The sequence below is a fragment of the Apium graveolens genome, chromosome 11 (genome assembly GCF_009905375.1).
Source record: "Apium graveolens cultivar Ventura chromosome 11, ASM990537v1, whole genome shotgun sequence".
Classification (NCBI taxonomy): Eukaryota; Viridiplantae; Streptophyta; class Magnoliopsida; order Apiales; family Apiaceae; genus Apium; species Apium graveolens.
The window spans coordinates 196,418,732-196,434,970 of record NC_133657.1 but is presented as its reverse complement, the minus strand read 5'-3'; the positions used below and the strand labels follow the sequence as shown (position 1 = coordinate 196,434,970).

At 34.7% G+C, this 16,239-nt stretch overlaps 1 protein-coding gene across 44 annotated transcripts; it reads left to right on the top strand.

Moving 5' to 3' along the window:
• The first annotated feature begins 436 nt into the window (after positions 1-436).
• LOC141698600 (TMV resistance protein N-like) lies at positions 437-15,841 on the top strand. Of its 44 annotated transcripts, none has more exons than XM_074503335.1 (13): positions 437-1,406; positions 1,765-2,902; positions 3,120-3,398; positions 3,477-4,625; positions 4,849-5,619; positions 6,318-6,605; positions 6,699-7,460; positions 7,722-8,250; positions 8,338-8,925; positions 9,743-9,849; positions 10,225-10,426; positions 11,032-12,043; positions 12,352-13,818. In XM_074503335.1, exons 1-8 carry the CDS (start codon positions 796-798, stop codon positions 8,157-8,159), a joined length of 5,436 nt encoding a protein of 1,811 aa, XP_074359436.1. In that variant the 5' UTR covers positions 437-795; the 3' UTR covers positions 8,160-8,250; positions 8,338-8,925; positions 9,743-9,849; positions 10,225-10,426; positions 11,032-12,043; positions 12,352-13,818. The 44 variants fall into 44 exon arrangements, with proteins under 44 accessions (XP_074359436.1, XP_074359439.1, XP_074359438.1 ...); XM_074503338.1 differs by having other exon boundaries at positions 12,342-13,818; XM_074503337.1 differs by lacking the exons at positions 11,032-12,043; positions 12,352-13,818 and adding exons at positions 9,047-9,110; positions 9,574-9,630 and having other exon boundaries at positions 9,750-9,849; positions 10,225-10,690.
• Positions 15,842-16,239: the final 398 nt, after the last annotated feature.

Below are 16,239 nucleotides of genomic sequence, written 5' to 3'. Positions count from 1 at the left end.
ACACTACTTGATCAAACTTGCTTCACCTATACTAGAAACAAGAAATACTCTGACAATAACTTTTAAAAGAATAATGTCACAATTAACTGTGTATTTAATTTTTAAAAGAATACTATATGTATTATATATGTAAAATGTAATATTTATTTATTAATATTAATAACAGGTTCGGTTTTTATCGGTTCACTTAGAAGGTATAACCGGAACCAAACCATTTAAATCAGTTCGATTTTTTATTTTTCGATTTCGGTTCCAGATCGGTTTTTTCGGTTCGGTTTTCTCCGGTTTCGGTTTTAAATCGGTATTTTGCTCGACCTATGTAGAACTAGACTTTTCTGCATTCAAACTGCTTCTGTAGGGTCAAGTGGCAAGTAAAAAATATATGTAAAACTGAGAGAGGAATAGGAGGATATATGGAAATCGAGCAAGGGCCACTCATTTTGTTATCCATACACATGCATTTTCAATTGTTCTCTCTTCCATTTTTGTCTAACTCTAGTTAATTTCCTACAGCAACAGGTCTACACTTTGTTGAATATGATGATGTACAACTTTTAATCCTTGATCTTCAGTGTTTTCTAATCTTCATCTCAGTAGGTGCTTTTAAAATTGAGCAAGAAAGTAATACTCCAGTTCAATATTGAGCAAGGGCCACTCATTTAAAATCCTTACAATTTCACTCGTAATCTTCCGATTATCAATCTCAACTGTCCTTTTACTAACCTTGTGTCTACATCGATCTTCATCTTTCTACAAGATCCTTTGTAACTTTGTGTTTTTGCATCTGTTTTCAACATGTTTCATAGATTCATACTTTGGATATCCCATTTGTGGGGTTTGTTGTGTGAATTTATAATGCCTTCTACACCTAATACTCAAACACCTATTACAACTACTTCTCAAAGTCCATCCTCTTCTCCTTCAGATTTGATGCCTTCTACAACTATTTCTCAAACTCCAACACCTACTTCATGGGGTGTTTTCTTGAGCTTCCGTGGTGTAGACACTCGAAATAACTTTACCAGTCATTTGTACGATAAACTAGTTTGTTCTGGTTTTCCAACATTTATGGATAATCCTGAGCTACGCAGCGGACAAGTAATCTCAGAAGCATTGTTTCAAGCTATACAAGAATCTAAGATTTATGTTATTGTGTTCTCCGAAAACTATGCTTCTTCGGCTTGGTGCCTTGACGAGCTTGTAGAGATTCTCAATTGTCACAAATCAATGAAGAGATTGGTTATTCCCGTGTTTTACTACATCGATCCATCTGTGGTGCGCTACCAAACTAAAAAATTCACGGAGGCATTTGAAAAACATCAAACCCGTTCTGCCCAGGAACGTGTGATGAAGTGGCGTGATACACTAGTTGAAGTTTCCGGCTTTTCAGGATACCATGTAACTCGGTAATATTAACCTTTCTATTATTTATTCTTAAATAAAATACTCTGTCATGTTGCTTTGCTAAATCTCTCGACTTCCATTATCAATTATAATGTTTTACTAATTTTCTTTTTATGCTAATTGATCTTAATAAATATTCCTCTATGTTACTTCTAGTTTCTAATAAAACTCATTCTCAATTTAATTAAGAGATTATACATTATTTATTTTACTATTCGTACTATTAGTATCTCATTTAATGAACGAAAAATCTGGTATTTTGAATAGAAATGACATAATAATTAATTTATCAAGATTCATCACTTTTAGAACCAAATATGTTTTAGTCTGTAACTAACTCATATACGAATGTGTGTGCAGTAGTGGCAGGTCTGAAGCTGATATTATCTCTGAAATTATTAATAGGATTTCACTGGATATGAATCCCAAGACTTTGGATGTGGTAAAATATCCGGTTGGGTTGGATTCTCGGGTTGAGGAGATAATGTCATTGATGAGTACTGACACCCTTGGTGTCATCAATATTGGTATATATGGTATGGGTGGCATAGGCAAAACAACTCTTGCCAAAGCTCTTTTCAATCAACTTCTGCTAGGAGGAAACTTTGAAGGCAGCTGCTTCTTAGCAAACGTTAGGGATGCTTCGACTAACTACAAAGGCATAGAATCTTTGCAACAGAAACTTATTAATGAAGTTCTTAAAAGTAACAAAACAGTTGAGGTTCACAATGTTGAAGAAGGAGCTAAGTTAATACGAGAGAGGATTTGTTTAGCAAAAGTTCTAGTTCTTGTTGATGATATCTATGACCGTAATCAGTTTGAATCTTTGGTAGGCCCTTTTGCTTCTGGGAGTGTAGTTATCATAACTACAAGAGATGAAGAGATGCTGGATAAAATCAAAGCAGAACCCAGATATCGATACAAGGTAACTGAGTTAAATGACCAGGAGTCACTTTCACTATTTTCAAAACATGCATTTGAAAATGGTGGAAAAGACAACACTTTAATGATATTGTCTAAAGATATTATAAGTCTTGCTGGTGGGCTTCCATTGGCTCTAGAGGTGTTTGGTGCATATCTATCTACACAACATTCCGTGGTGGGTTGGAGATCTTATATCCAGAAACTGCAGCGAGATCCAGACAGCACTATTCAGCAAAAACTTAAAATTAGCTTGAATGCCGTTGAATTGGAGGATCCTTTGTTAAAGCAGATATTCCTTGACATTGCTTGTTTTTTCATCGGAAACGTAAAAGACGAGGTGGTTGAAATTATGGATACTTGTTATCTTTTCGCAGATCATAATATTGATATTCTAAAGAAAAGATGTTTACTGACAATTAGGAGAAATATGTACGGGCCGGATAGATTGGAGATGCATGATCTGCTTCGAGATGTAGGAAGAGATATTGCACGTAACAACTCTGCTAATGATCCAGGAAACTACAGTAGATTGTGGGCAGTAGAAGACATATACGAAGTGTTAGAGAACCAGACTGTAAGTTCAATATATATAATATTCAACAATGATTTTATATTCATTTGATCGCTTCATGACTATATATGATAAATGAATGTATATATGATTGCTTGTAAATTGAGATTATGTGGTGAAGAAAGACACACGCGAACTTACCGTCTTCCATTTTTTATCCTTTTTTAAATTAGTAAATAAAACAATAATCATCAACTTGTCTTCTTCATATACATGTTAGGGAACAAAAGCGATTGAATGTATCAGCTATAAAGATGGACGAGATGAACTTCAAGAAGTAGCATTCACTACGAAAACATTCGAAAGGATGAGTAAATTAAGATTTCTTAAGCTCATAAATGCAAATCTCACTGGCAGCTTTGAACATATATTTAAAGATTTGAGGTGGCTACGTTGGGAATTTTGTCCTTTGAAGTGTTTACCTTCCGAGTTTTACTCTCAAAAACTTGTAATCCTCGAATTGCCTTACAGCAAAATGACAACGTGGGAGCCAAACGTGGTACGTAGTTCGAGTCTTTCATATATTAAAAATTAAAATAAAAATGTGTTATTTATTTTTTGCCAATTGTCATTACAGGTATCACGTGTTTTTGGAAAGTTAAAGACTCTAAACATGAAACGCTCTCTAGATTTAGTTACAACTCCAGACTTCGCAAAATTACCCTCTCTTGAAACTTTAAATCTGGACGGCTGTGAAAGGTTGGAGGAGCTCCACATGTCAATCGGAAGTTTGGTGAGGCTTGAATCCTTAAATTTGGCGGGTTGTAAGAAGCTAAGAAGTCTTCCGGACACCATCTGCAACTTGAGAGTATTGAAAGTTCTAAATATTAGTGAGTGCTATAGTCTGGAAGCTTTGCCTCTACAACTGGGCAACATTAAATCACTAACAAACTTCATCGCTTATGGCCTAACTCTTTCGAAGTTACCTGATTCAATTGGCCATCTTACTAAGCTTGTTGAACTGAATCTACTGGATAACCAGAAGCTTGAAACACTTCCGGACACCATTTGCAACCTGAGATCATTGGAAATTCTTGATATTTATGGTTGCGGTAGTCTCTCAGCATTGCCTACTGAAATTGGAAACATTGAATCCCTGAAAAAGATTGATGTGAGGGGACTACCTGTTTCAAAATTTCCGGATTCGATAGGGAATCTTACTAAGCTTGTTGAGTTGGATCTATGGGGTAACGAGAAGCTTGAAACTCTTCCAGACACCATTTGCAACTTAAGAAATCTGGAGATTCTTAGTATTTATGGATGTGAAATACTAGAAACATTACCCGATGATCTGTGGACGATTACAAGGTTAAAGAAGCTCGATGCAAGCTATGCTACTATGTTAAAAAAGCTTCCAGATATAGAATCAAGCCAAATTGCATTATCATTGCAAGAATTAGATATGTCCATGTGCAGGATCACTGCCTTGCCCTCCGGTTTTAGTCAGTTGTCAAACCTACAATCTCTTGAACTTTTTAGTTGTTGTCATCTGTTTTCCATTCCAAAACTTCCTCCTAATCTGAAATGCATAAAGGCAGACTCTTGTAACTCTTTGGAAAGATTACCAAATATATCCGATTTGAAACACTTGGAGACGTTGAACCTTTCGTGGTGTAGCGGTTTGACAGAGATTCAAGACTTGGAGGAACTCACTGCTATAAGAAACCTTGCTTTGGACAATTGTAGTGGTTTGACATATAACCATCTCACAAAACGATTGTTCAAGGTTCTCCTGATCTCAAACTCTTTGTAATTTTACTTTGCCAAAGATAATAATTTGTAAAAAAATTATTACTTTTAATAATAATAAAATCATAAAAATACACATTGTTCATTTCAATAGGACAATAACAATATTGTGAAATTTTATTGAATCGTCAAAAAAATTATTGAATCATCAAAAAAATTAGTGTATTCTTATTTTATTATGTTTCTTTGTCTGGTAACAGGTGTATTCTGAATTTGGGCATCAGATTACTGTTAAGGTTGACGAAGTTTTAGATCATAAAGGTCGCCAACGATGGGTTGGTTGGATTGATGAATCACTGTATTGGACAAGTGCATCAAGTGACTCAGAGTCGACGGTATATGCATATTTACTGCCAAACGAATCGCACAATTTTATGGGGATCATTCTTTGTTTTAACGATCCAGGGTATTTTAGAAGCTCAACATTTGGTTTTTCTGTTAAGAATACGAGAAGTGGTTTTATATGGAGGAGCGGCAGCCTTGATATTCGTCGTAAGTCTGAAGTGATGGTAATAGTGCCAAAATCAATTTTTCCGGTCAGAGATGATGATCATAGAATCGAATTCACAGCCGATAATACCAAATTTGTAGGGATTCATCTCCTGTATAATACAGAGACTGAAATGATTGAAGATGTTATGAAAAAACATGTTATTGACATTGATGCGCTAAAATTGGTTGATCCTGTGCTACAAGATATGTTCCTAGATATTACTTGCTTTTTTATCGGATGGGAGAAAAATAAAGTTGTTCAAGTGCTGGAAACTTGTTACACCAACGTTGATCATAATATTGATATTCTAAAGAATAGGTGTCTACTATCGGTAAATTCTCGAAATGAGTTAAAAACAGATGATCTGCTTCAACATTTGGGGAAAGAAATTGCACGTAAGAACTCTCCTGATGAGCCCGGAAAACACAGTAGATTGTGGCTCTCAATAGATATATATGACGTGCTAAAGAAGGAGACGGTAAATCCAATATATCTATACTTTCTTTTTTTTATCGTAGGCAACCCGCAGCCGCTACCTTCCGGTGCGCACTGGGTAAACCTTACGGGCTTACATAATAGCCTGCAAACCACGTGAACCAAGGTAAACCGTATTTAAGCGACAGGCTTGCTCAGGCTTGCTCAGGCTTGCTCAGGAGGCATACTTACTTTTTATTAATAAGGGAAACACTCACAATAGTATTAAAGAACCAAATTTTGATATTCACTATATAATTGAATTAATTAATTTCACTCCATACACATCTTCGATTCTGTGCAACTACATAATCATATAAGATTTATTTATTTTATTTCTCTTCTTTGGTTTCATCTCGAGTTAGATTTTTTGTAACTGCATATTAAATAATATTTATTTACATATTTATTTCAAATTTAATTCTCTACAATTATATTATGTTATTGATATTTTAATCTCTGTTGGTATTTCACACTCAGCTAGTATAAAATAATTTCTTATATGATTATATGTGATGCGGCTTCATCAACTTCTCTTCTTGAAAATGTATGTATATAAGATTGCACATTGGATGAATTTATGTGTTCAAGAAACGCAGGGAGTACTTTTATTCTTTTACAATTCTCTATATCTCTCCCTCTCTTTTCTTTCTCTTTGATTTCTCATAATAATTTTTTGTTCTATTAATATATGAATGTTAGGGAACAGAAGTAACTGAAGGCATCGTCCCTCGCAAAGTGAACTATCAGAATGCACTCTACGAAGAATCATTCACTTTGGAAACATTCAAAAACATGAGGAAATTAAGATTTCTTTACCTCAATAAGGTACATCTCACTGGAAGCTTTGAACAGAAATTTGAAGATTTGAGGTGGCTCTGTTGGGAGTGTTGTCCTTTGAAATGTTTGCCTTCTGAATTTTACCCGATAAAACTTGTTATTCTTGAGTTGCCTAGTAGCAATATCATAACAATGTGGGAGCTAAACATGGTAGTGATGTGATTATGTTTCTTGAATATATGATAGTTCATTTTGTGATATGCCTGGTTTATTAATTACTCTCAAATGCACTCATTATTACAGGTTCCCCATGTGTTTGAAAAGTTAAAGATTCTAGACATGTCGTATTCTCAAGATTTAGCTACAATTACAGACTTCACTAAATTACCATGTCTTGAAACTTTAAATCTCACAGGCTGTGAAAGCTTGGAGGAGGTCCATTTATCAATTGGTAGTTTGACAAGACTTGTTTCCTTATATTTGCATGGTTGTGTTAAACTAAGAAGTCTTCCGAACACCATTTGTAACTTGACAGCTTTGGAAGTTCTAGATATTTGTGATTGCAGTTGTTTGGAAGCATTGCCTATGCCATTAGGGAACATTCAATCACTGAGAGAACTGAATGCAGGGAATCTAACTGTTTCAATACTACCGGATTCGATTGGAAACCTTAGTAAGCTTGTTATGCTAAGATTAAATAGTAACAAGAACCTCAAAACTCTACCAGTCACCATTTGCAACCTGAGATCATTGGAAATTATTGATATCTCTGGATGTGAAAAACTAGAAATATTACCGGATCAACTTTGGAATCTTACAAGGCTCAGAGAGCTAAAAGCAGAGCTTCCTTGTAATCTGAAATGGATAATGGCAGATTGCTGTACGTTGATGGAAAGATTTCCAAATCTATCCAATTTGAAACAGTTAGAGTACATAAAACTTGAAGATTGTGGTGGTTTGAGTGAGATTCAAGGCTTGCATGGACCCACTTCTGTTAGAGAACTTCATTTGGAAAGTTCCAACTCCTCTCTTCTGGAATGCACTTTCACAGAGAGTTTCTTTCAGGTTTGACTATTTTTAGAAGTGTAAATTAGTGTGGCGCAATTATTTTATTTTACCAGCAGGTCTTATAATATTTTTAAAAATATTTTTGAAGAACATGCTTTTAAATATAATAAATAATAATAATTGATGTATGTTTCCGTCTTGGTCATTTAGAAGATCCTAAATAAATAAATAAGATGACAGTTGTTTAACATTTTCATAATTTTAGTATTATCTCAAAGGTTATTATATTTATATATTTTTTTTTATGTTTTGCAACAGATGTACTCTCAATTTGGGCATCCAATCCAAATTTGCTCAACCGAGTTTCCTGATTGGATTAGTAAATCAAGTGAATATGAATCAATGTCGTCTTTTATGAGTATTGAACCAAATGATGGTTATCCAACAATGTCTTTAAATTTGCCGCCAAATGTGTCACACAATTACTTGGGGATGATTCTTTGCATTAGATCCTCAAAATCTCTTACCAGTTACTCTATTGAGAAAACTGCAAGTAATTTTATATGGAGGGGCGAATTTGAAAGTTATGGCAGTTATAAATCATTGATGGTAATAGTACCAAAATCAACATTTTCTGTCGAAGATGGTGACGATAGAATTATATTAAAAGCAAATCGACGTGCAAAAGTTTATGGGATTCATCTACTGTACAAAACTGAAGAGTTTGACAGCACCACTGTTAATGAGAGCAGTTGAAAAGTGACAAGAATTAACCAGTCTCTCCCACTCTTTCATGAAATGTTGAACATAAAAGTGCTCCGTTTTATTCACCTCAATTCAGAAAGAGGTAATTAAAAATTAATTTTAATTTTTAATTGTAGTGCCTTAAAATTTTAATTTTTAATTATAGTGCCATGAAATTTTAATTATGAAGGCTGCACAAACTTAGGGGATATCTACAAATCAACAGGAGGTTTGGTGATGCTTGTTTTTTCAAAAATTTCGTGGTTGTGTAAACCTAAGAAGCCTTCCAGATGGCACTTGCAGCATGAGAAAACTGAAAATTCTATATATTGGTAGTCACGGAAGTGTGGAAGTGTAGAATCCCTAAAAGTCCCAATTGGATGAAACTATTTGTTTCTGTGTTACCGGATGCGTGTGGATGTCTCCGTAAACTTGCTGAGCTGATTTTAAGTTATGACAATACCTTGAAAACTCTTGTGGGCACTATCTGCTACTTGAGAAAGATTTGTGAAAAATCTTTAACTCTCATGTTGTCAATGTTTGTTATGCATTGCAGATATCTCTCCTGCTCTGGGAGTGCTGAAGGCAAATGATTGTACATTTCCGAAAAGATTACCAAATTTATCTTATTTGAAACACCTGAAGATTTTGGACGTGTCGGATTCTATTGGCTTGACAGATATTCAAGGCATGAATGATTTCGATTCTATTAGAACATTTTTTTGGAAGACTTTAAATACCCATTTCTTCTGACGTGTTTCACAGAATGTTCTTTCAGGTTTGGTTGATCTTTAAATTGAATTTTTATAATATTTCATTCCATGTTTTTTTGTTTTTCTTGGTTTTTTTAGTTAAATGGTAATAGTATCTTGATGGTGACTGTAGAATTGAACTGACAGCACTTGCAGAATTTTAGGATGCGACAGAGATAGTGAAACAATCGAGCGAGTCGAACACTACCAGGTTCGACTCGAACACAATTAAAATTGTTCGGGTTCGAGCTCGAGTTCAACCGAGCCTTAACTTTCAAACTCGAAGCTTGGCTCGCAAAAAATTCGATAGGCTCGAGTTCGGCTCGAAAGCTCGATTCGATTTCACCTAATATTGATAAAACTCGAAATATGAACAGTTCGGCTCGAGTTTGATTTGAATTAAATATATAAAATATAAATAAAAAATTAAATATTTATATAAAAAAAATTATAAATAGTAAAGGCTCGATAAGACTCGCAAACCTTACGAGCTGAGCAATTTGAAGCTCGAGCTCGTCTCGGTAAAGAATTCGAATAGCTCAAGCTTGAGCTCAGCTCGATTATTACCGAACCAAATTCAAATATTTTACTAATCGATTTCGAATAGCTCACAAATAGTTCGGCTCATTTACACCCCTAGACTGAACTGCTCTTTTGCTTCTTCTTTTTTCAAGCCTCCCCACCTGTAAAAGAAAAAGCTTGACTGGAATAAGTTGGATATTTCATTCATGGTAGGATATTTCCATCATGTTTTGATATTAGTCTTGATTTATTTGTTACATTTTCTGTGCTCGTAATTTTATGTTGTTTTGAATTTATGAATTATTTTTCTCTGAAATTAAGGTAGCAGTTCTGAAGCGAAACGACAATTATGATCGTGTTTCTTGTTTACGTAGATCATCAATGCTTTTGGTGGTGCTGAATTTGTCTTCTCTAGTGGAGCAGAACTGGTAATGTTGTTTAGTTTTCTTCGTTCTGTACTTGCAATACATTTTTCTTTCAATTTTCATTATTTATTTTCCTAATAGTTACTGCTTGTCAATCAGCAGTTCCTTTAATCTATTCCACCATGTCTGTGTTAAATTTAGGTATTCATATATTTTGCACCATAACGTGGCCTTAAATTATCATTAAAATACTTTCTGTGTAACCTTGAGATCATCTTTAGTACTTGTGTAGATCATCTTTAGTACTTACATAGAAATATACAATCTTGAAGTGCACAGCTCTTTGATTGTAGATATAAAAGCTTTGAATCTATGTTACGACACTAGTAATTGATTTTGTCATTTTGATAGAAAATACAGATATCTCCTATGCAGCAGGTTACACTACAGATACTTTTCAGCAACTCATACTGAAGCTTGGTCAATGTGCAATGGCTGATCTCATCTCAAACTCGCTATATTAAATCTCAAGTGGAATTCTATGACTAGATACTTCTGCATCATATCCACTGTGCAATATCTGTACCTCCCTTCGACATTCAATTAGTTCGTTGTACAGGCGAAGAAGCAGGATATTGAGGTGAACTTCTGAAGCCTTGTGTTGCATATATAAAAACACATTCTTCACTTTATAAAGATCCTGATTTTCAACCAATTTTTTAGTTCATACTGCGTAATATTAAGCTAAATTATTTGTAAATAGAAATAAATAGATATTCCAGCTGTACATTGCTTAGTTGTCAGGTTATTAGGAGTTGGTTAGAATCTTTCTCTCTCATTTCTTGTATATAAGCAACTGGTCTCATTGTACAGAAAAAATATACGGTTTTACACATTTTACTCATTTCTTGTTCACAATGATAGAAGCTAGAATCACAACCTCTTTTCATGGTATCAGAGCTATAATTCTCACTCGATCTTGATTTCTGATTCATCTTTTCCGATTAATCGATTTCGGTTCTTCTTGTTATTCGATCGATTTCATTTCATCGCAATTTTCGATCGATTGTTCGTGTTTTGATCGCAATTTCAGTTCTTGCACAAATATATTGATCTCTTGTTCTTGTTATGGCGAATTCATCTGCTGAAACGTCACAAACGAACGAGATGTTGAATAATTTACATAATCAAGCTGTGAATTATAACGATCCGTATTATCTTTCTTTTGGTGATAATCCTCGCCAGCAGCTTGGCACGATGTTGCTATCCGGTGACAATTTCATCAACTGGAGTCGAAGTGTGAAGATGGCTCTTGGAGCGAAGAATAAGCTTGGATTCATTGACGGATCCTCAAGCAAACCTTCTGAGAATTCACCTGATCTTAACAAATGATTCGAAACGATTATATGGTGATGTCTTGGCTAACAAGCTCTATGGATCAGGTAATCTCTGATAGTTTTATCTTCGCTACTTCGGCATATGAACTTTGGACTAATGTGGCTGATCGATTTGGTAAGTCGAATGCTCCCTTGCTTTATGAGTTACATACTACTCTCATCAAGATTCAACAAGATAATATGAATATTGCTGAGTATTTTGGTAAGATGAAGTCAGTTCGGGACAAATTGCATGTTCTTGAAGGTAATTTGGTGTGTACTTGCTCTGCATTTGTTGAAGAAAGTAATGGATGCTCAAGAAACTAAGAAACTGATTCAATTCATTTGTGGATTGAACAAGCAGTATGATTCTGTTAAGACAAATTTGTTAAGCATGGAACCATTGCCTAGTGTTCTGAAGGCATATCATATTCTGCAACAGATTGAGAAGCAGAATAGTATCAATTTGGTTGGTTCTAGGTCTGAAATTAGTGCATTATTCAGTCAAAGATCTGGATATGGTGGTTATAGTAGAGGGCAAGGACAACCAAACTTCATAAAAGACCTTAAGAAATCTAAACTAGACATGATCTGTGATCATTGTAAAAGGAAAGGTCACATTGCTGATCAATGTTTCAAGCTTGTAGGCTATCCTGAATGGTATAACAAAAGCAAGAACTTTCAAAGAATGGCTGCTATTGTTGTGTCTGATTCTAATGATTCTGCTGCAAACTCTGTGTGTGGTGATTCTAGCAATTTGACGCCACAGATTGATAACAAAATGGTGGCTGCTGTTTATCAGGAAGTGCTTAAAATTATGCAACAACAACAGTCTTTTTCTCCTTTGTCAGACACACCTTAATCATCTGTGAATTTTGCAGGTATTATATCTGCTAACTCTATTATATCACATAATTCTAATGCATCTTGGATTATAGACACAGGAGCTAGTGATCATATGGCTTTTAATGCATCTTTATTCACTCATATTTATGACATCAGTAATTTGCTTGCCTGATGGGAATGTTAAAAGTGTCACACAAGTGGGAGATGTCATTTTGACACCACAAATTACTTTGAAACATGTTCTTTTTGTGCCAGATTTCAAACATAATTTGTTATCTGTTGGCAAACTTCTTATCAAAAATTTTTAGTTGCCAAGTTTGACAAGGAAACTAGTTCATTTCAGGACCTTATACAATCCAAGCAATTGGCACAAGAGCTGTTGGATTGTACAGATTTTCTTCTCAGCATATGTCTAATTGTTCTCAGACTATGTTAAACTCCTGTTTTAGTACTGCAATTATTCCAAATGTTGATGTTTTTCATGCCAGACTTGGGCATTTGTCTTTTGGCAAAATACAACATATGAACATGTTTACTTCTAATGTGTTGAATGATTTCAATTGTGAATCTTGTATTCTTGCTAAACATCATAAATTGCCTTTCACTGAATCACATTCTAGAGCTCCTGCTGTGTTTAATCTGTTGCATATAGATTTATGGGGTCCATATAGAATTCCAACATCTTCAGGTTGCAAATATTTTTTGACAATCCTAGATGATCATAGTAGAGTTGGACACATTTATTGGTATCTAAGGATCAAGTTGGCCACATTGTGTCTGCCTTCTTAGCTTATGTGTCAAACCATTTCAAAACTACTGTCAAAACAATTAGGAGTGATAATGGCACTGAAATTTTAAAAGAATTCTGTATTTCTTTGTTTCTTTAAAAAAGGCATTGTTCACCAGAAAAGTTTACCTGGTGTTCCACAACAAAATGGAAGAATTGAAAGGAAACATAGGCATCTTTTAGACACTGCTAGAACTATAAGATTACATGCTAATCTTCCCATGAAATTTTGGGGTGATTGTTTATTATCTGCTACATATTTGATAAATCTCATGCCTAGCTCAGTGTTATCCTGGAAAATTCCTTATGAAATTCTCATAAAGAAACCACCTGATATATCTCATTTAAGAATTATTGGTTGCCTTTGTTTTGCTGCTGTGAAAATTGGTGATAAGTTTGCTCAAAGAGCAAGGAAATGTGTGCTACTTGGTTATCCTTATGCACAAAAAGGATACAAGCTTTATGATTTGGAAACTCAGGAAACCTTTCTTAGCAGGGATGTTATTTTTAAAGAAACACAGTTTCCTTTCAAACTTTCAGATAAACAATTTGAATCCTGTGTTCCTTCTTCAGTAACATCTTTGCCCATTGTTAATCCGTCTGATATTGATCCTTGGCCACAGTCACATATTCAATCAACAACAGTTTCTCAAAATTCAAATCCTGATGCATCATCTTCTTCTCAATCATCTGTTTCTATACCTCATTTTCATGTCTCTTTGCCAGAATCATCTACTTCTGGTACTAATCTTTCAATATCATCTGAGTCCAACACAAATAATTCAGTTCATAATAATAATCCTCAGACTGATCTTGCTTTAAGAAGGTCTACTAGAGTCTCTTCTTTGCCAAAGAAATTTGATTCCTATATCATTTCTAAACCTTCACATATTCTTAATGCTGAAACAACAGATTATTTTGTCAGTCTTAATAATGTTCTTACATCTCCTATTGAACCTTCATGTTATGAAATGGCAAGACATGATCCTGTTTGGGTTGCTGCTATGGATGCATAAATTAAAGCTCTTGAGGACAACCAAACTTGGGAGCTGACCACATTACCTCCTGATAAGCATGCCACAGGTTGTAAATGGGTGTTTAAAACAAAATTTAATCCAGATGGTAGTGTTGAAAGGTGCAAGGCTAGGTTGGTTGCAAGGGGGGATAAACAGATTAAAGGGAAGGATTTTAAGCATACTTTTAGTCCTGTAGCTAAATTTACTACAGTCAGAACACTAATTGCCCTAGCTGCAGCAAATGGTTGGTATTTGAAACAGTTAGACATCAATAATGCTTTTCTGCATGGTTATCTTACTGAAGATATCTATATGTATCCCCCACCTGGTTACTCTAAAGTCACAACAGGTCTTGTGTGCAAGTTAATAAGATCTTTGTATGGTTTGAGACAGGCTTCCAGGGAATGGAATAAAGAGCTGACCGCATACCTTATTAGTCAGAATTATATTCAATCTTCTCAAGATTACTCATTGTTTGTCAAAAAGGATGGAGATTCTTTTACTGCCATTATAGTATATGTTGATGATCTATTAGTTACTGGAAATGATATTCAGGAAATTAATAATATCAAAATGTTACTTCATCAAAAGTTTACTATTAAGGATCTTGGAGATTTGAAATATTTTCTTGGCATTGAAGTTTTGAGGACTGCAGAAAAGATCCAGCTTAATCAGAGGAAATATATTCTTGATTTGTTGGCTGATTCTCATCTTACTGAATGTACTCCAGTTGCTTTTCCATTATCAAAAGGATTGCACTTAAGCACAAAAGATGTACCAAAGCTGCCTGATCCAGAACTATACAGAAGGATTATTGGTAAACTCTTATACCTTAATATCACCAGACCTGACATTTCTTATGCTGTACAGCAATTGTCTCAATTCTTACAAGAGCCTGCACAGCCTCACTATGATGCTGCATTACATGTGTTGAAATATCTCAAAGGTACTTTGAATATTTGTTTGTTTTATAAGGCAAACACTCCTTTGCATTTGACTGCATATTCAGATGCAGACTGGGGAACTTGCTCTTTCTCTGCAAAATCCTTATCTGGTTATGCTATATTCTTGGGATCTTCTCTTATTTCTTGGAAGACAAAGAAGCAGAAAACTGTTTCCAAAAGTAGTGCAGAAGATGAGTATAGGAGTATGAGCTACACTACTTCAGAAATTATATGGCTTGAAGGCTTATTACAAGATTTATATGTTCAAGTGCCTAGACCTATCAAGTTATACTGTGACAATACTTCAGCCCAACACATTGCAGAAAACCAAATATTCCACGAGAGAACTAAGCATTTAAAGATTGATTGCCATTTTATTCGAGAGTATATAGAGTCTGCGTTTCTCCAGACTACTCACATCAGCACTTTCATCCAGCTAGCTGATATTCTCACTAAACCATTAGATGCAGCTCATCACAAATTCCTTAGTTCCAAGCTTGGACTTCAGTTTGATCCTCCTTAAGTCTAGCTTGAGGGGGGTATTAAACTAAATTATTTGTAAATAGAAATAAATAGATATTCCAGTTGTACATTGCTTAGTTGTCAGGTTGTTAGGAGTTAGTTAGAATCTTTCTCTCTCATTTCTTGTATATAAGCAACTGGTCTCATTGTACAGAAAAAATATACAGTTTTACACATTTTACTCATTTCTTGTTCACAATGATAGAAGCTAGAATCACAGCCTCTTTTCACCTAATCATGTTACTCTTTACGCTCAATTATCCATTTGTTGTTTCAATAGCTATACATGCTTTTATTCTTTTCCATGTGCTGCTACTTCCGAAAAGAGTGAAGGGATGTTGTATCACTCAAGACATGGTTTGACTGTTGGATCCTACTTCTCATAGTTCCTTATTTGTAAATTTGAAGATGCAGATTTTTTATAATTCAAACATCGAGAAAGTAGTGGTTGCAGGACGCTGGGACTTCCTTCTACCGGTTGCGCTCAGTACTAATTGTAGATGTATCATGGTAGGAAAGGTAATGTGTGTCCTGAACTCTGATGCAGTTTGACACGATAATGGATAATTTTGCTTTGAGATACATGGTTGGGGAACTCAATCATGAGCTGATGCTGATTATGATAACCTGTTCCAAGGAAATTATAAAGAATACTCCCTAAGTCCTTCCAATTGTTTACATTTCTGGATAAGTGTCCGACACGTATTTTAAAGAAAAAATTGAATGTTTTAATTTTTATTCAGAAAAATAAAATTGTAAAAAAAAATTACAGAACTATAAATTATATGCACCTTAAAATGCGTGTCAGACACTCTCTAAAAAATGTAAACAATTGAAAGGGACGGAGGGAGTATTAATCTTTTTGCTGAAAATATCTTTCACTTCATATTATTCCAATATACCGTTAAGTAGCACTAAATCGCTATAAAAGTATTTGGAGATTTTAATGCCATGACCGAGGC